The 23806-nt window shown below is 43.8% G+C and overlaps 1 protein-coding gene across 1 annotated transcript in view; it reads left to right on the top strand.

Moving 5' to 3' along the window:
- The window catches only part of TMC3 (transmembrane channel-like 3), a 53799-nt gene that overhangs the window by 26073 nt on the left and 3920 nt on the right, over positions 1-23806 (top strand). Inside the window, exons 11-21 of the mRNA XM_010843246.1 lie at positions 157-266; positions 2827-2905; positions 4876-5121; positions 6453-6581; positions 6844-6911; positions 11045-11173; positions 12661-12771; positions 14887-15012; positions 15654-15732; positions 17819-17861; positions 20143-20392. Of these exons, the coding sequence (XP_010841548.1) occupies positions 157-266; positions 2827-2905; positions 4876-5121; positions 6453-6581; positions 6844-6911; positions 11045-11173; positions 12661-12771; positions 14887-15012; positions 15654-15732; positions 17819-17861; positions 20143-20392 (1370 nt within the window). The remainder of the gene's footprint in view (positions 1-156; positions 267-2826; positions 2906-4875; positions 5122-6452; positions 6582-6843; positions 6912-11044; positions 11174-12660; positions 12772-14886; positions 15013-15653; positions 15733-17818; positions 17862-20142; positions 20393-23806) is intronic.

Genomic DNA, 23806 nt, shown 5'->3' with positions numbered 1-23806 from the left:
GGGGAGGTTTTCCATGTAAGAACTGCATGATCCTCTGAATACCCCTCTCCCCTACCAAACATTAGGCTTCGAGATCAATTGTCAGGTGATGTAGGCTGAGATTCGGGGGTGGGGGGCCCTTGAAGAAGCTCGGTGGGGCGTGCATTCTCTTGGTAGGTGAGTGTGGTGGTCTCCCTCGTCACCATGCTGGCACCATCGGCCTTCGACCTTATCGCCGCCTTGGAGATGTACCACCCACGAACCACACTGCGCTTCCAGCTGGCAAGGTACGGCCACTGTGCTGGGAGGTTTCCTTATGGGTTCACTGTCTGGCCACCCACCGTGGGAACTCAGTCTCTCAGGAGCCAGGGCTTGCTTTGCCCCACGCTGCCAGCCTTAGCACAGGACTAGCCCTATGGAGCATCTTAGGCACAGGGGTTGAAGGATCGGAAGGACGGGGAAGAGGAGGTAGGGAGAGAGGAGGGGGCTGGAGAGGAAGGACCTGGAAGACTGGATGGAAGAGACGGATGAAAGGGTGGTGATGAGAACAAGAGGAAAAGACAAGGAGGGAGGGACGGAGGGATGGAGAGGATGAGAAAAGGGGAAAACAGGCAGAAAAAGCAGATGTGAGAGAAAGAGGACCAGAAGATGAAGGAAAGGCTGCCCTGTTTTGTCCACATTTTGAGTCCCTTGGTGGATTGACCACAAGAGGTGAGAGACTCTTGCTGTCTTTCCAGATGTGAGATGAACATAATGCTTTACTCGTAATTCCCCAAAGCACAGACCCATAGAGGCTATGTCAGGATGGTCAGTGGGTGTTCAGCAGGTGGTAGATGCAGATGTGAGCCACAGCAGACTAGGGACAGGGGAGGTCAGAGGGGCCGGCCTCATGAAACCACATTTCATTGCTAGCATTGGCTTCATCACTGTCTTACTGAAAAATTTCCATCTCCTCCCTGGAGCAGCCTCTTTGTCAGTAGACGTGCAGCTTTAGGGGATGTTCTGTTAGGGTGATGGTCGCAGAGGGCAGAGATATTAGAACCTGGCTTACTTGTCTCCCATCCCTCTGGGCCCTCCAGTGCTTTGATTGTATTTCCTCTTGTAACACTGGATCACGTTCTACAGAACAAATTTCCCCCAGATCACTTTGTGAAGAATGACTCTCTTTCAGGAGTCAGCAAATATTTTCTGTAAAGGACCAAGTACATCTTTTTTTTTTGTTTTGTTTCTATTCTTTGAAAAAATATTTATTATAGAGAGATAATTGAATAAGATGAAAGCAAACATTTTAGTCACATATTCAAGAACAACTATATATTACTACTAGAAATAGAAACCAAATAAATCTCAGTTTCATTGCAACTGTTCAACTTGTCACCAATTAAAGAAGGCCATTCACCAGCTCAAAAGAGATGGGGAAATGCTAAACATTCAGAAATTGAGCAAAAATTCATTTACTTGAATTTTTTTAGGAAAAAAAAGTTTTACAAAGACTTTTTTTAAAAAAAAAAAACTAATACTCTAGATACAACTCATGGTATGAATTTAATAAATTAAAAGCATTGCTTGGGAAAAAGTAAGGTTCTATGCCTAGAAAAAGGCTAATTTTCATACATACATTGTGTCATAAACTACTGTGATTAAAATAAAAATATTATTGTTGTCTATGATATAAAGACATAAGTAATGCAGAGTGTCATTATGTACCTTAAAAGACAACAAATAAGGTCCTTTGCAATATATCAGCACTTCTTACATTCTTTCATGCATCCACATGGTTTTTTTTTTTAATTTAATTTAATTTTTAAATTTTACATAATTGTATTAGTTTTGCAAATATCAAAATGAATCCATCACAGGTATACATGTGCTCCCCATCCTGAACCCTCCTCCCTCCTGCTTCCCCATACCATCCCTCTGGGTCGTCCCAGTGCACTAGCCCCAAGCATCCAGTATCGTGCATTGAACCTGGACTGGCATCTCGTTTCATACATATTTTACATGTTTCAATGTCATTCTCCCAAATCTTCCCACCCTCTCCCTCTCCCACAGAGTCCATAAGGCTGTTCCATACATCAGCGTCACTTTTGCTGTCTCGTACACAGGGTTATTGTTATCATCTTTCTAAATTCCATATATATGCACCAAGTACATCTTTTTAATCGTGCTGGTCTATGAAGTCTCTGAAGAGAGACTATGAAGGTCTATGAAGGCTCAATTCTGAGGTCATAGTAGGGAAATGACCATGGACCATACAGCATCTAAGGGGTGTGCCCGTGTTTCTTGCAGCTTTATTTCCAGAAATAGAAGAGGGTAGGATTTGGCTAAAAGGCTGTTGTTTGACAGCCTTGAAGTCCAACGGAAGTCCAATTGTCGTTTCAAAGATAGAAACACTTGAAAGATCAGGGGATGGCATGTGGAAACCCCTCATCCAGGGTGGCTCTATTGGGAGGGGTGATCCCAGCCCCTGGGCTCCAACCCTTGCCTCTGTGCTGCACTCAGCACCTCCTCTGTCAACCCAGGAGAGAGAAGAGCATTCCTCAGCAGCTCCGTCACAGGTACACACCAGGGAGAAGCAATACTATGATTGCATTCCTAGTATACAGATTAACCCCGTTGTTCCCGTTCAAAACTAGAGAAACAGAGGCATCAATAGACTTGCCCTTCATGAGTTCAGTTTTTTTTTTTAACACAATCTGATTCTGAAGGAAACCAAGGGTGAAAACCAACCACTGTCTTAGCCTAAGCACGGTAGTCACTCCAGAATCATGGCAGAAGCATGGATCAGACAGAAGCATGGATTTTGTGTGGTGGTGTGCTCATTCAAGGTGGATTTGTGGCTTTCAGGGTCCTTGTACTCTATCTGGGGAACCTCTACAGTCTGATCATCGCCCTCCTGGACAAAGTTAACAGCATGAGCATTGAGGTGAGTGCTCTGCCCTGGGAACTTGCCCAGCTGCCCACTGCCTCCCCCATACCACACACAGACACATGCTCACAAATACACATACACACACACAAACATTTACACACATATATGCACATGCACAAACACATGCAAACACTTACTCATACACACATGTGTGTGCACACATATACACACGTGCACACATATACACATGTGTGCACGCACATGTGCACGTGTGCACACACATGCATATATATATGCATACACACACACACACACACATTGGGCTTCCTAGGTGGCGCTAGTGGTAAAGAACCTGCCTGCCAATGTAAGAGATGGAAGAGGTGCCGGTGAATCCCTGGGTTGTAAAGATCCCCTGGAGGAGGAAATGGCAACCCGCTCCAGTATTCTTGCCTGGAGAATTCCATGGACAGAGGATCCTGGTCGGCTACAGTCCATGGGGTTGCAAAAGAGTTGTACATAACTGAAGTGACTTAGCATGAAGCATGTATACAAATATACATACATATGCATACATACACACAAACACATGTACACATATACACACAAGTACACAGAGAGACATACATATACACATGCACACATATACACATAAGCATACATATATATATATATACACACACACACACACACGCGCACACAATCACACATATACACACACACATACAGGGCCATCATCAGTATTGTCAGCATTACTGCTTGTACTTGCAGTCCATTCTTCATTTTGGAAATTCAATTCAGTTGTGGTCTTCTCAACATAAGGATGGGAAAATTAGTCCCATTTCCAAGATAGAGAAAGTGAGGCCAGAATTGATGGCTAGTCACTGATAAGTGCTAGAATGAGAATCTGGGTTTCCCGACTGTCTTTCCCGGAATTCCACCAGGAAAGGCTATCAACAGCTCTGGTAAGTGATCCCGGGAGGATTGCAGGCTATGTGACTCACTCAGAAAATCAGGAGAATATAAACATCTTATGGAGAACAGTTCAGAGCAGCCCCACTCCCAATACCCACCAGGGGATCCACTCCCAGCCTAGGGTAGGTTTGGAGTTCATGTTAAACCTGATCCACCTGTGAGAATATCCCAAAGGGCAGGGGGAGGAGAGGCAGGGAAGAGGAGGTTTCTTAGGGTTGTTTATATAAGCCATATCTGACTAACATCAAATCCTGTGGCTTGTAAGACAGCAGAGGCCATGGGGAGTAATGGTTCTGCATCAGGGCTTTGGTGTTGCAAAGACTGGGTCCCTACCTGCCACCTACTAGCATCTTACTTCATCTAGCTGAGCTCATCTCATCTATCACACCCATTCCTAGTACGAAGCACTCACCTCATCTATCACATATCCTATCTATCACATGGAATAATCATTCTTACCTGACCCTCTCATGAGAATGAGAAATAGAACAGACTATAACCTAGGACAGCCTCTGACACTTACTAGTGACCAATAAATACTATTCAATTACAATGTCCATTCCTGGACCCTTTCTAGTCAAGTGGTTATCAACCAAGCTAGAGAGAGTGGGAGAGTGAGAAAGACAGAGAGATGGAGACAGAAACAGAGATACAGAAAGAGATTATTCCCAAGCATTGCAATGATACCCTTGGTGTTCATGATAGATTGTTACTTACAAATACAGTAAGTCCCCTACATATGAACCTTCAAGTTGCATACTTTCAAAGATGTGAACATGCTATTGTGTGCTAGCTAAATTGTAACTGTACTACTGTACTTTTCAAGGTCTTGTACTGTAAGAATAAAAATGTTTTGTTTATTTTTGGGGTCTGTTTTTTAATGTATTATTTGTGTGAAAAGTATTATAAACCTATGACCGTACAGTACTATACAGCAGATTGTGTTTGTTGGGTACCTAGGCTGACTTTGTTGGACTTATGAACACAATGTTCACATGTTGGGAACTAACTGTAACTGAGCAACTTCTTTTCTTCCTTCCCTCTGTCTGCAGGAAGCTGCTCCCCAAAATAGCACAAGTCACTGGATAGATTCTACCGTCTTCTTTGCCACCAGGGCAGCCCCCGGAGAAGACAGATGGTCCACACTTGGGCCTGGAATAGGGCTCAGGAGAAACAGCACGTGGGCCTTGGAAGAGGCCAACATTCCAACTTACATCTCACCTCTCTCAGGAGCCAACAAGACCACGGTCTCCACCCGGAGTCCACAAGACCAATGCTGGGAGACCTATGTTGGACAGGTAGGTTGCTGTCCTTTACAAAACCCTTTTGAGTTGATTTCATCTAGCAACTCTCTGACTGCCACTATGCCTCTTTTATAGAAAAGAAAAATAAGTTCATTGGGGGTTTAAGATTGCCCAGGTCTCAAAACAAATAATAATAACCAGTGTAAAGACTCTTGCAGTATTAACCATGTGCTTGGCCCTGTTGTAAGTGCTTAGTCTAGAATTTTATTGTTATCATCCTTAGAACCAGAGATAAGGAAATTGAAGCACAGAGGTTAAGTAACTTACCCACATGACAGATAGTTAAGGGGCTTCCTTGATGGCTTAGCGGTAAAGAATCCTCCTGCAATGCAGGAGACACAGGAGACGTGGGTTTGATCCCTGGATCAGGAAGATCCCCTGTAGGAGGAAATGGCGACTCACTCCAGTATTCTTGCCTGGAAAATCCCATGGACAGAGGAAGCTGGTGGGCTATAGTCCATGGGGTCACAAAGAGTCGAACACGACTGAGCATGCACACATGTAAAAGCAGAGTGATACCCCAAATGCAGGCATCTGCTCCAAACTCTGTGCTCTGAGCCCATCTGCCTCACATTTGCTCTATTGTCTTGTGTAGAGAATCTCACTCCCTAGGTATTATCCCATAATCATGCCTCAAGTGGTCTCCTATTAAATGGCTCCGAATCATAGATTTTTTTTTTCCTGGTTTGGTGTAATGCCGGCCTCAAATATAAAAATTCAAATGAACAATTTTTTTAAACATTTTTTAGATGTGGAACATTTTTTAGTCTTCCCACTTTGGGGCTTCCCAGGTGGCCCAGTGGTAAACAATCAGCCTGTCAAGGCAGGGAAACACAGGTTCCATCCCTGGGTTGAGAAAATCCCCTGGAGAAGGAGATGGCAACCCACTCCAGTATTCCTGCCTGGAAAATTCATGGACAGAGGAGCCTGGCAGGCTACAGTTCATGGAGTCATAAAGAGTCAGACATGACTGAACACACACATGCACAATTTTTTAGTCTTTATTGAATTTGTTTTATGTTTTACAATATTAGTTCTGATCTACATTTTGGTTTTTTGGCCTCGAGGCATGTGAGATTTTAGCTCCCCAACCAAGGATCTAACCTGGCCTCCCTGAATTGGAATGTGAAGTCTATACCACTGAACACCAGGGAAGTCCCCAGATGAACAAATATTTATTGAGCGCCCATTGTGTGCCAAAAATGAAGTCACCCTGGCTCAGTGGTTCATGTCACGGAAATGAACAGAGATGGGAGGATCCTGATGAGGAAGTGGCCCTGGGGAGGGCTGGGCATGGTGACATGCAAGGATGCCTTGTGTTTCAGGAGATGCTGAAGCTGTCCATCATTGACATGCTCTTCACCGTGGCCAGCATTCTGCTCATAGACTTCTTCCGAGGACTTTTCGTTAGGTACTTAAGTGACTACTGGTGCTGGGACCTGGAGAGCAAGTTTGTAAGTAAGATGCTGCTGGATCCACCCTTTCCTGATGGCCAGGCTGGGAAACTGACATGTCTGAGAGAAAACATGTAAGGGACGAGAGAAAGGATGTACAAAACTAAGTTTCCATTTCTTTTTTTTTTCCCCATTCACTATTTTCTGGGATGGCCACACAGATGGTGGGAGCAAAGAATTTTATGAATGTTATTATAATAAACTGGTTTACACAAAGAACTTTGGAATGTTTTTTAATGCAGAAGTTCATTTTCCCTTGTAGCCTGAATACGGGGAATTCAAAATTGCAGAGAACGTGTTACATTTAGTCTACAACCAAGGAATGATTTGGTATGTATCAAAGCTTCTTCCTGCCTGTGCTCACATCTAAATGTGGGCTGAGATTTTAATTTACTTGGACTGAATGGGGTGTGACCATAGTAAACACAGTCATAAGAATTAGGAAAGGACATAAACAGTTTATAACTGAAGGATTTCATATGAATAGTCATTTCAGTAATGGTTTTTGAAGCATTTTGTGGAAAGGAATGATGAAGGAAATAGTCCATTTTTAGACCACTATCAGTTCAATTCAGTTCAGTCGCTCAGTCCTGTCCGACTCTTTGTGACCCCATGAATTGCAGCACGCCAGGCCTTCCTGTCCATCACCAACTCCTGGAGTTCACTCAAACTCACATCCATCGAGTCAGTGATGCCATCCAGCCATCTCATCCTCTGTTGTCCCCTTTTCCTCCTGCCCCCAATTCCTCCCAGCATCAGAGTCTTTTCCAATGAGTCAACCCTTCGCATGAGGTGGCCAAAGTACTGGAGTTTCAACTTTAGCATCATTCTTTCCAAAGAATACCCAGGGTTGATCTCCTTCAGAATGGACTGGTTGGATCTCCTTGCAGTCCAAGGGACTCTCAAGAGTCTTCTCCAACACCACAGTTCAAAAGCACCAATTCTTCGGTGCTCATCTTTCTTCACAGTCCAACTCTCACATGCATACATGACCACTGGAAGAACAATAGCCTTGACTAGACGGAACTTTGTTGTCAAAGTAATGTCTCTGCTTTTCAATATGCTATCTAGGTTGATTATAACTTTCCTTCCAAGGAGTAAGCATCTTTTAATTTCATGGCTGCAATCACCATCTGCAATGATTTTGGAGCCCCAAAAAATAAAGTCTGACATTGTTTCCACTGTTTCCCCATCTATTTCCCATGAAGTGATGGGACCGGATGCTATGATCTTCGTTTTCTGAATGTTGAGCTTTAAGCCAACTTTTTCACTCTCCACTTTCACTTTCATCAAGAGGCTTTTTAGTTCCTCTTCACTTTCTGCCATAAGGGTGGTGTCATCTGCATATCTGAGGTTATTGATATTTCTCCCGGCAGTCTTGATTCCAGCTTGTGCTTCTTCCAGCCCAGCGTTTCTCATGATGTACTCTGCATATAAGTTAAATAAGCAGGGTGACAATATACAGCCTTGATGCACTCCTTTTCCTATTTGGAACCAGTTTGTTGTTCCATGTCCAGTTCGACCACTATCAGTCCCTACAAAACAAATAAGCAAACAAAACTGCACAAGAACCAAGAACCAGTAGAATAAACTTTTGGGGAAGGTGGGGCTGGTGGCAGGGGGAGGCTAGGAGGAGTGGCTGCTGACCCCTCAGGAGGACTTCCTCCAGTAGCTGTATCACAGAGGAGAGCTTGCCCTCAGCACCCCACTCTCCTTTCATATTTTTTTGAGAATACTTATTCATTTATTCATTTAATTGGCTGTCCTGGGTCTTGGTTGCTTTGGCAGCCTTTCTGTAGTTGCAGTGAGTGGGGCTACTCTTTATTGAGGTACATGGGCTTCTCACTGTGGTGGCTTCTCTTGTTGTGGAGCATGGGTTTTATAGCACAGATTCAGTTGCAGTGCATGGGCTTAGTTGTTTCAAAGCTTGTGGGATCTTCCCGGACCAAACAGGGACACAGGACCTTCCCGGACTGAACTTGTGTCCTCTGCACTGACAGGTGGATTCTTACCCACTGTGCTACCAGGGAAGTCCTCTTGTTTCATCTTTTCACTAAGCCCAGGTGCACGACCATCCATCCGCTGGATAGACAGACCCATCCTAGGGGAAAGCTGCTCACCCAGGGCAACTCCCAGCCATGGCAATCATGTTCATAAAGATGCTAAAGGCTGGAAGGGATCATCTGATCCGCATGGACAGGTGTGTCCCTGGGGGCATGGTGGAGAGCTCCCTAATCATTCCTTCACCTCTGGCTTTCCCTCCTGGACCCCCTAAAGTGCTCTCTGTTAAAATACAAGCAAACAAAGAAAAGGAAGAAGTGCCTGAATGTCCCACACATTCACAAGACACAATCTCTTCTCATCATACAGTAAAATGCAGGAGAAATAGAGAATCAAGTAATACTCCTTTATTCAAATTCTGTGTTCTTGGGACTTCCCCGATGGTCTGGCGGCTATGACTCCAAGCTCCCAATGCAGGGGGCCTGGACTCAATCCCTGGTCAGAGAACTAGATCCCGAGTGTCACTACTAAGACCCGGTGCAGCCAAATAAATATTTTTTTAAAAAGATATCATTGCAAGAAAAAAAATTAATTCTGTGTTCTTATAGTCCACTTATTTTGAAAAATATTTTCATAAATATAGTATTAAAATAATACATAACATTTATTTAACATTTGCAAGATACTGGGCACTTTTTTTTTAACCTATAATAATTGGTTAAATCCTTATAGAGACCCTATGAGGTAATTAGTATTTTCTTCTTCATTTTAATATGAGGAAACTAAAGAAAAGAGAAGCCAAGTGTCTTGCCTCACATCACATAGACAGTGATCTTTTTGCCTGATGTGAGAAACCAAAAGTTTTTTCTTAGAGTTTTACTTATCAAACGTATCCTTGTATCTATATTTATCTTCCTGCTGCTAAATCCAAATTTGACAAGTATTGTATTGAATGAGCATCTAGTACAAGCAGATTAGCCTTAAGTCAGAAGTTCTGGGTTTCATTCCCTATTTGGCACTTATTTGCAGGGTAATTGTATCTCTGTTTCCCTGGTATTTTATTCCAGGCCTGTCATTCCCAAAAGCACTCAATTTGGTTGATATAGGTCACCCTCTTATTATTAGCCTTTGAGCAAATTACGTAATTTTCCCAGACCCAACTTTGGATACTAACCCCTCCTTTTATTTTATTTTTATATTAATATGCTTGTTTATTTTTATTTTTGACTGTGTTGGGTCTTCATTGCTATGTGTGGTCTTCTCTCTAATTGCAGCATGAGGGCTTAGTTGTCGCTTAGCATGTGGGATCTTAGTTTCCCAACCAGGGATTGAACTCATGTCCCCTACAGTGGAAGGCAGATTCTTAACCACTAGACCACCAGAGAAGTCCCTACTCCCCCTCTATGATTGCAGAAGGTTAAATGGGCCAAAATGTGTGAGGATGCACAGCCCAAGATGCAACAAAAGTAGCTGTGCTGCACATATGTTGATGGAAACTGAAAGTCAATAACTGATTAATGTAGCCCTCACCATGCATGCTTAGATGCTTAGTCGCTTCAGTTGTGTCCAACTCTTTGCGACTCCATGTAGCCCAACCAGGCTCCTCTGTCCATGGGATTCTCCAGGCAAGAATACTGGAGTGGGTGGCCATGCCCTCCTCCAGGGGATCTTCCTGACCCAGGGATTGAACCCACATATCCTGCATCTCCTGCTTTGCAGGCAGGAGACACCAGGGAAGCCCTAGCCCTCACCAAAGGTAGGCAAAATCTAGAACCTACTCAGAATCACAGTTATCCACTGTTTGTATTTTGACCAGAAGAGGGTCTTTCCCTTGCTAACTGTGAAAAGACACTTAGTATTCCTGTGTCAAGAGAATTTTTTTTAGGCCATGCTGTGCAGCATGTGAATGGCACCCCACTCCAGTACTCTTGCCTGGAAAATCCCATGGACTGAGGAGCCTGGTGGGCTGCAGTCCATGGGGTTGCTACGAGTCGGACACAACTGAGCGACTTCACTTTCACTTTTCACTTTCATGCATTGGAGAAGGAAATGGCAACCCACTCCAGTGTTCTTGCCTGGAGAATCCCAGGGACGGGGGAGCCTGGTGGGCTGCCATCTATGGGATTGCACAGAGTCGGACACTACTGAAGCGACTTAGCAGCAGCAGCAGCAGAGCATCATGTGGGATCTTAGTTCCCCAACCAGGGATGGAACCTGTGCCCTCTACATTGGGAGCTTGCAGTCTTAACCACTGGACCACCAGAGAAGTCCTTTCTGGTTTTTTCTTAAAAGGCTATTTTAAAATAGGCTCTCAGCTCATCCACAGAAGTGACTAGTCTTATTCCCAGAAGGTGGAGGTTTTGGATCTCAGATTTCCAGGGGCTTCCTCAGTTATTTAAGCACAGAGTACACATCTTGAATGTGGAGAACAGAAGCTAACTGGCCTCCCCTTGTGGTTTCAGGATGGGAGCCTTCTTCTCCCCATGTCTCCCTGCCTTCAACGTCCTCAAACTCATTGGGCTCATGTACCTGCGCAGCTGGGCCGTGCTGACCTGCAATGCACCGCACCAGCAAGTCTTCCGGGCCTCCAGGTCAGTGAGTGGAGAGAACTCACATCAACCACACTTGCCTTATCCAGGGGGGTCTCCCCAGCTCTCTGCCTGTAAAAATCTTGTTCACCCTCCATTTGCATTTCCTCCCTGAAGCCGTTGCCAGTGCCCACTGCTCCCCTCCACCCCGACCTTGGAAGGAATCACGACTCTTCTTTAAGCTCATGACACTTCCTTTACAACTTTTTCCTGAAGTTTAATCATCATCAGTGTCACTCACTCAGTCATGGCCGACTCCTCATGGACTATAGCCCGCCAGGCTCCTCTGTCCATGGAATTCTCCAGGGAAGAATACTGGAGTGGGTTGCCATTCCCTTCTCCAGGGCATCTTCCCAACTCAGATTGAACCCAGGTCTTCTGCATTGAAGACAGATTCTTTACCGTCTGAACTTTCTCAGCTCCTATATATATATATATATATATATTTATACATATTTATATGTGTATATACATTTTATATAAAATGTGTGGGCTTCCTGCATGGCACTAGTGGTAAAGAACCTGCCAGCCAATGCAGGAAACATAAGAGACACAGGTTTGATCCCTGGGTTGGGAAGATTTCCTGGAGTAGGGCGCTGTAACCCACTCCAGTATTCTTGCCTGGGAAATCCCATAGACAGAGGAGCCTGGTGGGCTATGGTCCATAGGGTTTCACAGAGTCGGACACAATTGAAGCGACTTAGCATGCATGTGTAAAGAATGTGTATGCATAAATAGAGAAAGGCTTCACAGATTAATACTCACCTACTTACTACATTCTAAGTGGCCCGATATTTTCTTTATTCTTCTAGTCAGTCTATTTCATTAGAGAGAGCGTGCTGTCTGAGAATCTGTAGGTGGACAGATCACCAAAGAGACCTGCACTGTCCTCAGGGGAAGCCTGAGTGGCCGAGCTTTCAGATAATAACTTAGGATCCAGGGCCCAGGGCTTAATCAGGCGGAACTATTTTTCACCCTGAGAAGCTAGGAGCAGAGCAGATGAAAGGCTGAAAGACACATCCAAGCGAGAGAGTTAAGAACCACAATGAAGGAGTCACACCATCCTCAGACATAGGGGACAAGCTCAAGGCTGGGGACTAGAGAGGGAATCATTACTAAAGGACTCAGGTGGGTGGGACAAAGGTTCTAAGATTTTTTCCATGAATTAGGTTTACTGGCCATGTGGTCACCCCTCTCTTGGTTTGAGGTGGACAGGTGCTCAGAAAGTGTTTAGTAGATGAGCAGGTTGGGCTGGGTGATCACTAATTTCCTTGGAGTATCCATTTCTAATTTGCTAAATTGCCTGTGACCCTGTGACAGACCCTTTCCTTAGCAGTAATGGGAGGAGGATATTTTTCTGTTTCCAGAGAGTTAGGGCTACAGTTTCTGTGTTGATGTTTTGGGGGGCAGGAGAGGTGGGGTGATACATACGCGTCAGTGGCAGCTGGCCAGGGAACGAACTCAACACCTGGCACTTGTTTTCTTTGCAGATCCAACAATTTCTACTTGGCAATGCTCCTGTTTATGCTCTTCCTATGCATGCTGCCAACCATTTTTGCTATTGTCCGGTACAAACCATCTTTAAATTGTGGACCATTCAGGTAAGTCAGGGCTTCCCAGGTGGCGCTAGTGGTAAAGAACCTGCCTGCCAATGCAAGATAAGTAAGAGACTTGGGTCAGATCCCTGGGTAGGGAAGACTCTCTGGCATAGGAAATGGCATCCTACTACAGTATTCTTGCCATTAATAGAGGAGCATCCCATGGACAGAGGAGCCTGGAGGGCTACAGTCCCTGGGGTCTCAGAAGAGTTGAACATGACTGAGCATGCACGCACAGGTAAGTTATTTTAGTTTATTCGGCTCTGCCTGGAGCTACTGACAGCAGAAGGGAAAGGACTCCTGTATTGAACTGAATTCTCCTGGCTCACAAAGCAGGTCAACAGCAGAGAGAAACTGCAAATTCATGTCTTTTAAATCCATGACCAGTGTTCTTCACTTGCTAAGCCAGCTGCCCTCAAATATGATCATCTTTGTGCTCATCTTTAAAAGATACAGCCCACTTAAAATCAAAATGGGGAAAGGCATTGCTCCAGTGCTGGAGAGAAATTCTACCTGGTCAGTCTTACCCTTCTAGAACTCAGAAAGATTTTACTAAAAGATTGTCCATGTCACTTTTAAAAAAAAAGATATTTTTGATGTGGACCATTTTTGAAGTCTTTATTGAATTTGTTACAACATTACTTCTGTTTTTTATCCTTTGGTTTTTTGGCCATGAGGCACGTAGGATCCTAGCTCCCTGACCAGGGATCAAACCCACACTCTCTGCATTGGAAGCATGGAGTCTTAACCACTGGGGGGCCAGGGAAGTCCCTAGTGTCACTTTTGATTCTACACTTATCTAGCTGCATCAAGACAGAAGTCCCTAGAGGTATCTCCATCTAGGATTTGCTTTCAGTTAGGGTTTTTTGATTTTTTTTAATTTTATTTTTTGGCTGTGCAGCTTATGGAATTTTAGTTCCCCCACCAGGGATCAAACCCATGCCCCCTGCATTGGAAGCATGGAGTCAACCACTGGACCACTGAGGAAATCCCATTTAAGTCAGTTTTGATACATTTATGTAACATTTAGAGTCTGTCTTTGTAAACCTTATACACACAGCAGTTCAGTTCAGTTCAGTCGCTCAGTCGTGTCTGACTCTTTGCGACCCTATGAATTGCAGCACGCCAGGCCTCCTGTCCATCACCATCTCCTGGAGTTCACTCAAACTCACGTCCATCGAGTCGGTGATGCCATCCAGCCATCTCATCCTCTGTCGTCCCCTTCTCCTCCTGCCCCCAATCCCTCCCAGCATCAGAGTCTTTTCCAATGAGTCAACTCTTCGCATGAGGTGGCCAAAGTCCTGGAGTTTCAGCTTTAGCATCATTCTTTCCCAAGAACACCCAGGGTTGATCTCCTTCAGAATGGACTGGTTGGATCTCCTTGCAGTCCAAGGGACTCTCAAGAGTCTTCTCCAACACCACAGTTCAAAAGCACCAGTTCTTCAGTGCTCATCTTTCTTCACAGTCCAACTCTCACATCCATACATGACCACTGGAAAAACCATAGCCTTGACTAGACGGACCTTTGTTGGCAAAGTAATATCTCTGCTTTTGAATATGCTATATAGGTTGGTCATAACTTTTCTTCCAAGGAGTAAGCGTCTTTTAATTTCATGGCTGCAATCACCATCTGCAGTGATTTTGGAGCCCAAAAAGATAAAGTCTGACACTGTTTCCCCATCTATTTCCCATGAAGTGATGGGACCAGATGCCATGATCTTCGTTTTCTGAATGTTGAGCTTTAAGCCAACTTTTTCACTCTCCACGTTCACTTTCTTCAAGAGGCTTTTGAGTTCCTCTTCACTTTCTGCCGTAAGGGTGGTGTCATCTGCATATCTGAGGTTATTGATATTTCTCCGGGCAATCTTCATTCATACCCCCATGTAATTATTGACCTCATCTTCAAGTCTACATGTTAATCAAATGAATACTTCAGACGGTATCATCTTAGGAACCTTACATATCATCCACATTCATCAGATACTTACTTAAGCTGTGAAACTGACTTGGGGATTGGACTCTAGCCAACTAGTTCCCCCGCCTCCTTTTTTTTAATGGCTCACAGGATCCTTCTGCCAAAAGCAATATAATCTGGAATTATGGTTTTCTTTCTCACAGTGGACAAGAGAAAATTTATGACATCGTGTCAGAAACCATTGAGAAGGACTTTCCCACGTGGTTTGGCTCTGTGATTGGGTATATCAGTAGCCCTGTGGTCATCCTGCCAGCCGTACTGCTACTTTTGTGAGTACTTTCCTGCCAGTTCTGGGGGGACTTCTATGTGTTTGGCCAACAAGAAAATCACTGCTTCCCAGTAAGAGTATAAATTCAGTGAGTTCATTCAAAAGTCACTTATGGAGCCTGATGATCTGAGCTGGAACACTGAATTCCATGGGGACCAGGGAGGCAGAGCATGATGGATTCATCACCAGGATTTGAGCCATTGCTGTGGCCATTATCATGGGGTTTAGTGTCATTATCATTATTTTACTTTCCAGAGGTTTACTCTCAACATGGAATTTTATAGTGCAGCTCAGTAGTGTCTGTTTTGACTTAAAGGGAAAAGAACATCAAATAGTGGATCCAAGATTCCTGGCATGCTGCACTGTAAATGCCTCACCCATCTTCACTCCTTCCTTACTGTTGTCACCTGTGAAGAATTTCAGGTCCACGGAGGTGGCTTTGAAAATCAGGAGAGAGAAAAGGAATGCCGCCCCTTCCTGGTGCTCACCAGTCTGAGAACTCACTGATACCTTTTGTCCTCAGAGGGTGGGCTGGGGTGGGAGTGGGGGTTGGCTGGTCGCCCACATCTGGCGGGGAACACGGCCAGAAAAGCTGAGAAAGGAGATGAAGTACACTCACCACCCTGTGCTCTTCCACCCTAGCATGCTCATCTATTACCTGCAGAGCATTGCAAGATCCTTAAAACTCAGCAACCACCAGCTCAGAATGCAGATCCAAAATGCAAGTATTGTGTAACCTTTACTGTTCTGAATGTGTGTTAGCCATCTGACTGATGTCCCTGGCCAGGAAATACAAATGAGGTCATGCTTGGACTCTTGGCCCTCCCTCCCCTGGTCAGGACCTCCCAGGGCTATATCGTTACAAGAATACCCAGGCCCTCTATTGTCAGAATAAGCCTCCTGTCCCAGATGCTTTGCTGAAGCCCTCAGCAAAGAGGCTGAGCATCAGCATCCTCTCCTGTGACCACATGGAGCTTACAATGGACTAGGCTCTTCTGGCTCTGCTGACTGGGAGGGGAGAAAGGATTCCTCCCCAGTCCCATGTCAAGTTGGAATCTGAATCCAAAGACACTGTTTAGACTCAAAGACCTACCTTTTCCCTATCTTTTAATTTCTGGTTGTCATTACAGTAAGTCCCCTACATAATGAACAAGTTCTGTTCAGAGAGTGTATTTGTAAGTCCAATTTGTTTGTAAGTCCAAAAAAGTTAGCATAGGTACTCAGCTAGCATAATTGGCTATGTATCACTGTTCCGTCATTGGAGAAGGCAATGGCACCCCACTCCAGCACTCTTGCCTGGAAAATGCTATGGACGGAGGAGCCTGGTGGGCTCCTCCATGGGGTGGGGTCATGAAGAGTCAGACACGACTAAGAGACTTCCTTTTCACTTTCCACTTTCCTGCACTGGAGAAGGAAATGGCAACCCACTCCAGCGTTCTTGCCTGGAGAATCGAATCCCAGGGACGGGGGAGCCTGGTGGGCTGCCGTCTATGGGGTCGCACAGAGTCGGACACGACTGAAGCGCCTTAGCAGCAGCAGCACTGTTCTGTCATAGGTTTATCATGCTTTTCACATAAAAAGTACATAACAAACAGACATACAAAATAAATAAAACATTTTTAATCCTACAGTACAGTACCCTGAAAAGTACAGTAACACAGTACAGCAGCTGGCACACAGGGGCTCTCATCTAGTGAACAGGCAAGAAGAGTTATTGACTGGAGGAGGGAGTGGAGGGGGAGATGGTGGAGCTGAAGGGTCGTCAACAATAGGAGACGGAGGGTGAGCTGAGGTGTCACTCAGGCCAGATGTTGATGGGATGCATGTTCACATCTTTGAAAGTATGTAACTTGAAGTTTTGTATGGAGGGGACTTACTGTACCTTCTCTCGTGTCTGGGGCTCAAACCACAGATCTCAGAACAGTCAGAGAATGACCAATACTCACCAGTCTTTCCACAATTTCTCCTCCTTTGCACGCATCCCAGGTATTCCCCTAGGCCTGGGACTAGGAGGAGACAAGCGAGGCACCAGGGTGCCCAATTTAGAGGCACAGACTCAGAGGGTCACATCGACCCTGTGCTCTCACAGCCCCAAGTGTGAGCTCCTCCTTAAATTTGGCCCCTGGAGATCTCACTTGCTTCACCCCAGCCCCAGAACCCCATGTGAAAAACTCCCACCTTTCTTTTTTTTAAACTCTCATAAATATCAATTAATGGGAAGAAACACTAACTTGTTTCATAACAAGTCAAATAAAAAAATGTATCTGGGGACTTCCCTGGCAGTCACATGGTTAAGACTGGGTTTCCATTGCAGGGGGCATGGGTTCAATCCCTGATGTGGGAACTAAGATCCTACAGGCTGCATGGCTTGGCCACTAAAAAAAAAAAAAAAAGAAAGAGAGAGAAAGAAAGGAAGGAAAGAGAGAGAGAGAGAGATGCAGCCGGAGCTGCAAAGTGCATTTTTATGAAAACACGTCTGCCATGTGGTGGATGCATATTTCTCTTTTGTGCCTCAGGCAAACCATTCTTAGCAGAATCTCAACAAAATCTATCAAACAGCTGCCCTTAAAAGTGAAACTTGCCAGGGATTAAAGTTCAGCTTTCAGGTATCAGCATGTATTCATTCAAGTCACAGGCTTAGGGTCAGCAGATGCTGTCCTCAGGTGATGGTAGTAGCTTGGCCATGGCCCAACTATGAGCAATGATGGCCCAGCTACAAGCACCTTCCCCAGTCCCCATAAGAATAGTATTTGTTACTCCTTCCTGCTAAATCCAGAACAAATGTATGATTATCATTTATATTTTAGGCAAGATCTGAAGATAGGAAAAAAGTTGCCCAAATGGTAGAAGGTAAGTACAAACAAGAGTTCCTGATGTCTCAGTTGGTGGGCATTTTAAAAAAAACAGCAGTTTAAGGTTCAACACTAACAACAACAACAAAACTTCCTACTCTAGTTCAGTTTTCACAATTAATTAGACCCAATAAAAATCTAGGGATAAGCAAATACCTGGTGGTCTGGAGGTTAAGATTCTGTGCTCCCAATGCAGGCAGTGTAGGTTCAATCCCTGGTTGGGGAACTAATCCCACATACCTCAAGGTGTGATCAAAAATAAATAAAATAAAAAATGAAACAAAAACTGTAACCTAAAGCCTTCTTTAAAAAATAATCTTAGGATATAAATGTTGGTCTGTATCTATAATTTTTACAGCAGACCTAAGCCTGTGAATAATCCCAAAACATGTCTGAAATCAGAAGGAAATATTGAAATAGGCAAGAAAAAGCAGCACAAAATTCTGGAGGAAGCCCATAAGAATGACTTGGCCTTGTTCACATCTGTGTACTTCCTCTCAGTGGCTCATTTCTTCCTTGTAAGATGCCCTCCCCTGTCTCTGCCCCTTGGGTCATGTCCCCCATGACCCTGTGGGGGCCTCTATGTCTTCCACCTGCAGAACAATGTCAGGTGGGCAGGTCCAGCCATGAAAACAGATTTCCCAGTAAGGAATCCAAGCCCAATGGGCTCACCTCTTCCTGTCTTGCCCAGCAGTTCTTGGACACACTTGCTCCCATCTAGGCTTATCCAGGGAGAAGGAAAGAACATCCCTGTAGAAAGAATGAAAATATAAGGAGGATTGTGGGCTGAAGGGAGGGGAAAGTGGACAGGTACAACTCAAAGGAAACACATCTGCCACTTGGAGCCACTGACAAATCATGGGATGAGCCAGAAGGATCACCAGACAATGGCAAAATTGCGTGGCTCATGTTGTCCTGCAGAAAATGAATGAGAAAATGACCCTAAAGGCTCTATTGGCTGGTTCTTATGTCTGCTTTTCCTTTTTTTTTTTAATTCGATGGTTTTTTGATATTTATTTGTTTGTTTATTTGGCTGCCCCAGGTCTTAGTTTTGGCACATGGGATTTTTAGTTGTGGGATGCAATCTCTTAGTTCCCTGACCAGGGATGGAACCTGGGCCCCCTGCACTGAGAACTCAGAGTCTTAGCCACTGGACCACCAGGGAAGTCCCGTTTCATCTGCTTTAATCCAGAACTAATTGGGAGGGATGTGTTTCCTTCCAGGAAAATGCCTAAGAGCCTTGAGGCCTCAGGGTTGTGTTTGCTCCAACCACTTTCTCAGAGAGCAAGCCTACACATAAAAACTGCTGTGGGAAGAGACTGTAGCTTATGTTACAAAATTCCACTGTTTCATTGTTGTTCAGTCACTAAGTCGTGTTCCACTCTGCAACCCCCTGGACTGCAGCCCACCAGGCTCCCCTGTTCTTGACCATTGTCTGGAGCTTGCTTAGATTCATATCCATTGAGTCGGTGATGCTATGTAACCATCTAATCCTCTGCCACCTACTTCTCCTCTTGCCCTCAATCTTTCCCAACATCAAGATCTTTTCCAATGAGTTGGCTCTTAGCATGAGGTGGCCAAATTCCACTGTCATTGTCGAGTATTATTTGCCAATGGAGCATAATTCAGCTTAGTTCCAGTTGCCTTCAAAAATTAGGATTTCTATAAATTTTCTCGGGATAGCAATATCATCCTCTAATGTTCATTTTCCAGCCCAAGACCACATTTGTTTTTCACAATGTTCTCTGAATTGTTTCTAAAACATCGTAATTATCATCCAAGCTCCACTATATCCATTACATAGATAAACGACCAGAGCCCCAGAGCTAATGGGGCCATTAGATGGGGCAGCTAAAAAGGCTTGGAGTTCGTTTGATTCCTCCTACACTCCTTTCTGGCTTCCTAGGTGGCTCAGTGGTAAAGAATCCGCCTGCCAATGCAGGAGACATGGTTCAGTCCTTGGGTTGGGAAGATCCCCTGGAGAAGGAAATGGCAACACACTCCTGTATTCTTGCCTGGGAAATCCCATGAACAGAGGAGCCTGGCAGGCTACAGTCCATGGGGTCGCAAAGAGTCAGACATGACTGAGCAACTAAACAACAACACTTCCTTCCAACTCCAACTCTCAGTGAAGAAATGATTTGAATGATAAAGTGTCACCCATCTGGCTAGGAGTATCTGCAAGTGCACACAACTCTAGATGCACCTGCAGGAAGTCAGGATACTGGCAGTGACACCAACCTGAGTGTGTCTTCCCCTTGCCCTCCCTCTTCCTGCAGCCCGCATCCAAACCCAGGATGAAACCACCAAGAGGTTTCCCAAGGACAGTGATCTCGGCAGCCAGTTGTCCTCGGCTTACTCGGTGACACCCCAGAACAACGGCACTGTGGTCAATTTTGACTCATCGAGCAGCAGGAGTAGTAGGGTGGAGACCGTTGCCCAGCCCACGACCCCGAGCCCCCAGCCAGGGCCCGGCAGCCCCAGCTCCCCTCTTCCTGGCTTCTCCAGGTCTAGGCATTATTCTACCAGGTGAGTCATCTGCAACTCGGCAGAAAATCTGCCTCCTTGGTGATACCCTCCAGTGATGGCCCAGGGCCATAAAAAGCAGCATAAAAAGCCATTAACGCTTCAAAGGCCCTAACAGTTTCCAAGGAAGTGAGAGCCATTACATTCCATTTCTGCTGCATGTCACAAGGCCACTTCTTCCTGTGACAGCTGCTATTGAGAAGAAATGAGAGGACAAAGGTTATCAAGCAGGATGAATTCTTCCTTCTCAGCCTTCTGCCATGTAACCTATAAGCAAACCTTCCCGCCAGCCTAGGGTATTTATTTCTATAGCCTATGAAAAGAAAATGCCTTAAAAAATTTTTTTTTCCATTGGGGACTTTAATGAAGACTGGGATTAATTTTATTTTATCCTTTAAATCAATATTTTTCTAAGACTTTTAAAAATATGAACCATATTTAAAGTCTTTTATTGAATTTGTTACAATATTGCTTCTGTTTCATGTTTTGGTTCTTTGGCCAGGAGGCATGTGGGATCTTAGTTCCCCAACCAGGGATCGAACCTGCACCCCCTGCATTGGGAGGTGAAATCTTAACCACTGGACCACCGGGGAAATCCCAGAGGGATTAATTTTAATTGGTGTGTCAATTGTTTGCTTATCAATGGCAGCAACACTCTAACTCATGAATTCCCAAAACAAATTTATTGTAAAGAATTCTCTAGTGTCTAATTCAACAAGCTTTTATTGAGAATCAACTCTAGTCTCTGTGGTTACTATAGCTGCAGAGATGATCAGACACAGTCTCTGCCTCAAGGAGTTGACAGTATAGTGGGAGAGTGATACAGGTAATTTTTATATACAGTGATAAATGCTATACTTCTGTGACAAACATATACTTTCAGAGGACGGGGTAAGTCTACATGGAGAATGCATAAATATTTAATAGAAACGGACTTTGGCCTTAAAGACTAAGTGAGAGCTCACTAATGGAGAAAAGCCAAGAATGTATCATAGTATTGAGTAATAAACTGTGTTTTTTTTTAAACTTTTATTTATTTATTCGGGTGCACCAGGTCTTAGTTGCAGCATGTGGGATCTATTTCCCTGAACAGGGATCAAACCCATGCCCCCTGCATCGGGAACCAGAGTCTTAACCACTGGACCACAAGGAAAATCCCATAAACTAGTATTGATGAAAAGCCACTTTTTAAATTGACTTAAAAAGAACAATTTTTGTATTTCTGGGATAAACCACACCTGGTGACAATGTACAATTCTTTTTATTTATTAAGAAACAAACTATGTTCCTCAGCGTTCTTGGTTATAGACAGTATTGCCTAAGACCTATACCAGTTTTAAAAAAAAAAGTTTGCAGTTCTTAGTCAATTAAATCCCTCCATTAAAAGGAGACAATGGCATTGAAAAGAATGAAATAATGCTATTTCCAGCAACGTGGATGGACCAAGAGATTGACATACTGAGCGAAGTAAGTTAGAGAGGGAGAAATACCGTATGACATACTCTATATGTGGAATCTAGAAAGAAATGATACAAATGGACTTACAAACCAGAAAGAGACTCATAGACTTAGAGAGCAAACTTATGATTGCCAGGGGGTTGAGAGAAAAGAGTGAGGGGAAGGGATAGTTAGGAACTTTGGGATGGACATGTACACACTGCTATATTTAAAATGGATAACCGACAAGGACCTATACACACTGTTATATTTAAAATGGATAACCAACAAGGACGCACTACTCTATAGCACAGGGAAATCTGCTCAATGTTATATGGAAACCTGGATGAGAGAGGAGTTTGGGGGAGAATGGATACATGTATATGTAAGAGCTAAAGTTAAAAAAAAAAAAAAGGAGACACTGCAGTAGATTAAAAGAAAAAAGAAGACAATGGTATTTGTGTAAAAAAAGTGGTTAGTGTGTGAGGTGATGAATGTGTTCATTAGCTTGAGTGTGGTAATTATTTCACAATATATACATATATTAAATCAAGTTGTGTACTTGAAACATATATAATTTTTCTATGTCAATTATACCTCAATAAAGATGAGGTGTATATTACTATACTAGTAATTGAAAAGGTCCATTACTATTCCGCTATACAGACACACTATGATTTATTTAACCCATCTCCATTTATTATATTTTTGGTTTGGGGATATAGAGAGAATGTTATAAAGAAAAAACAAAAAAATTAAAAATAAAAAACAAAAAAATTAAAGAATGTACCATAGCAGAGAATAAGCATGAACAAAGGTATGATGTTATAAGGAAGTGAAGCATCTTTGGAAAATGACCATAGAAAAGGGAGCCTTGGAAGGGCTTCCCTGGTGGCTCAGGAGTAAAGAATCCACCAGCAATGCAGGAGACGTGGGTTCTATCCCTGGGTGGGGAAGATCCCCTGGAGACAGAAATGGCAACCCACTCCAGTATTCTTGCCTGGAGAATCCCATGGACAGAGTGCACCTGAGAGAGGAGTCTATGGGGTCACAAAGAGTCAGACACGAGTAAGCAACTGAACACAAACACACAGAGAGCCTGGGAGGGAGGCAGGAGATGAGGCTGGAAAGAAATGCGATGCTGAACCACCAAGGCCTTTGAGTCTCTTTGGAATTAGAACATTGTCTCTTTATTATTATTATAATAAGTATAGTTGATTTACAAAGTCACATTAGTAAGTGATTAGTTATATAAACATAGATATATACATATAACTTCCCTGGTGACTCAGAGGGTAGAGAATCTGCCTGCAATTCGGGAGACTCGGGTTCAATACTTGGGTCAGGAAGATGCCCTGGAGAAGAGAATGGTTAACCAGTCCAGTATTCTTGTCTAGAAAATCCCATGGACAGAGGAGTCTGGTGAGCTACAGTCTGTGGGGTCACAAAGAGTCAGACAAGTGACTTTCACTTTCTTTTCACCTCATTCTTTTGCAGATTCTTTTTCATGATAGGTTATCACAAGATACTGACTATTGTTCCCTGTACTATACAGTAGGTCTTTGTTGTTTAAATTTTTTATCTTTTTTTGTTTGTTTGTTTTCACTCCAGACTGACTATATTATGGGCAAGATCTTTTATATTTTAGTTCTAGGCTGGCTAAGTTATTGGCAAGACCATTTCTGCATTATGTGGGTCAATTATTTCAATTGTACCTACACATAAGAAAGCAGAACCCTGCGGTCTTTTCATGGAGACTGGATATCGAAAAGGACACACTGGCCATAACTTATATGGAGAATTATATTTGATCAGAATGTAACACAGTGAAAACAATATAGATAAAATATAGGAGGGTTATTTGGCAGGGGGGATTGTCTTGTTTTAAAGACAGTAAGTTAACAGGAATTGTCTTTGTGTATATATTGGGTTCTGGCAAGGAGGAGGGATTCCAATAGTCCTCGAGAGATGTCGGTTGGA

Source organism: Bison bison, unplaced genomic scaffold (genome assembly GCF_000754665.1).
Source record: "Bison bison bison isolate TAMUID 2011002044 unplaced genomic scaffold, Bison_UMD1.0 scf7180017864181, whole genome shotgun sequence".
NCBI lineage: Eukaryota > Metazoa > Chordata > Mammalia > Artiodactyla > Bovidae > Bison > Bison bison.
The sequence above is the reverse complement of the archived record's forward strand: the minus strand, read 5'-3'. Positions and strand labels throughout refer to the sequence as shown.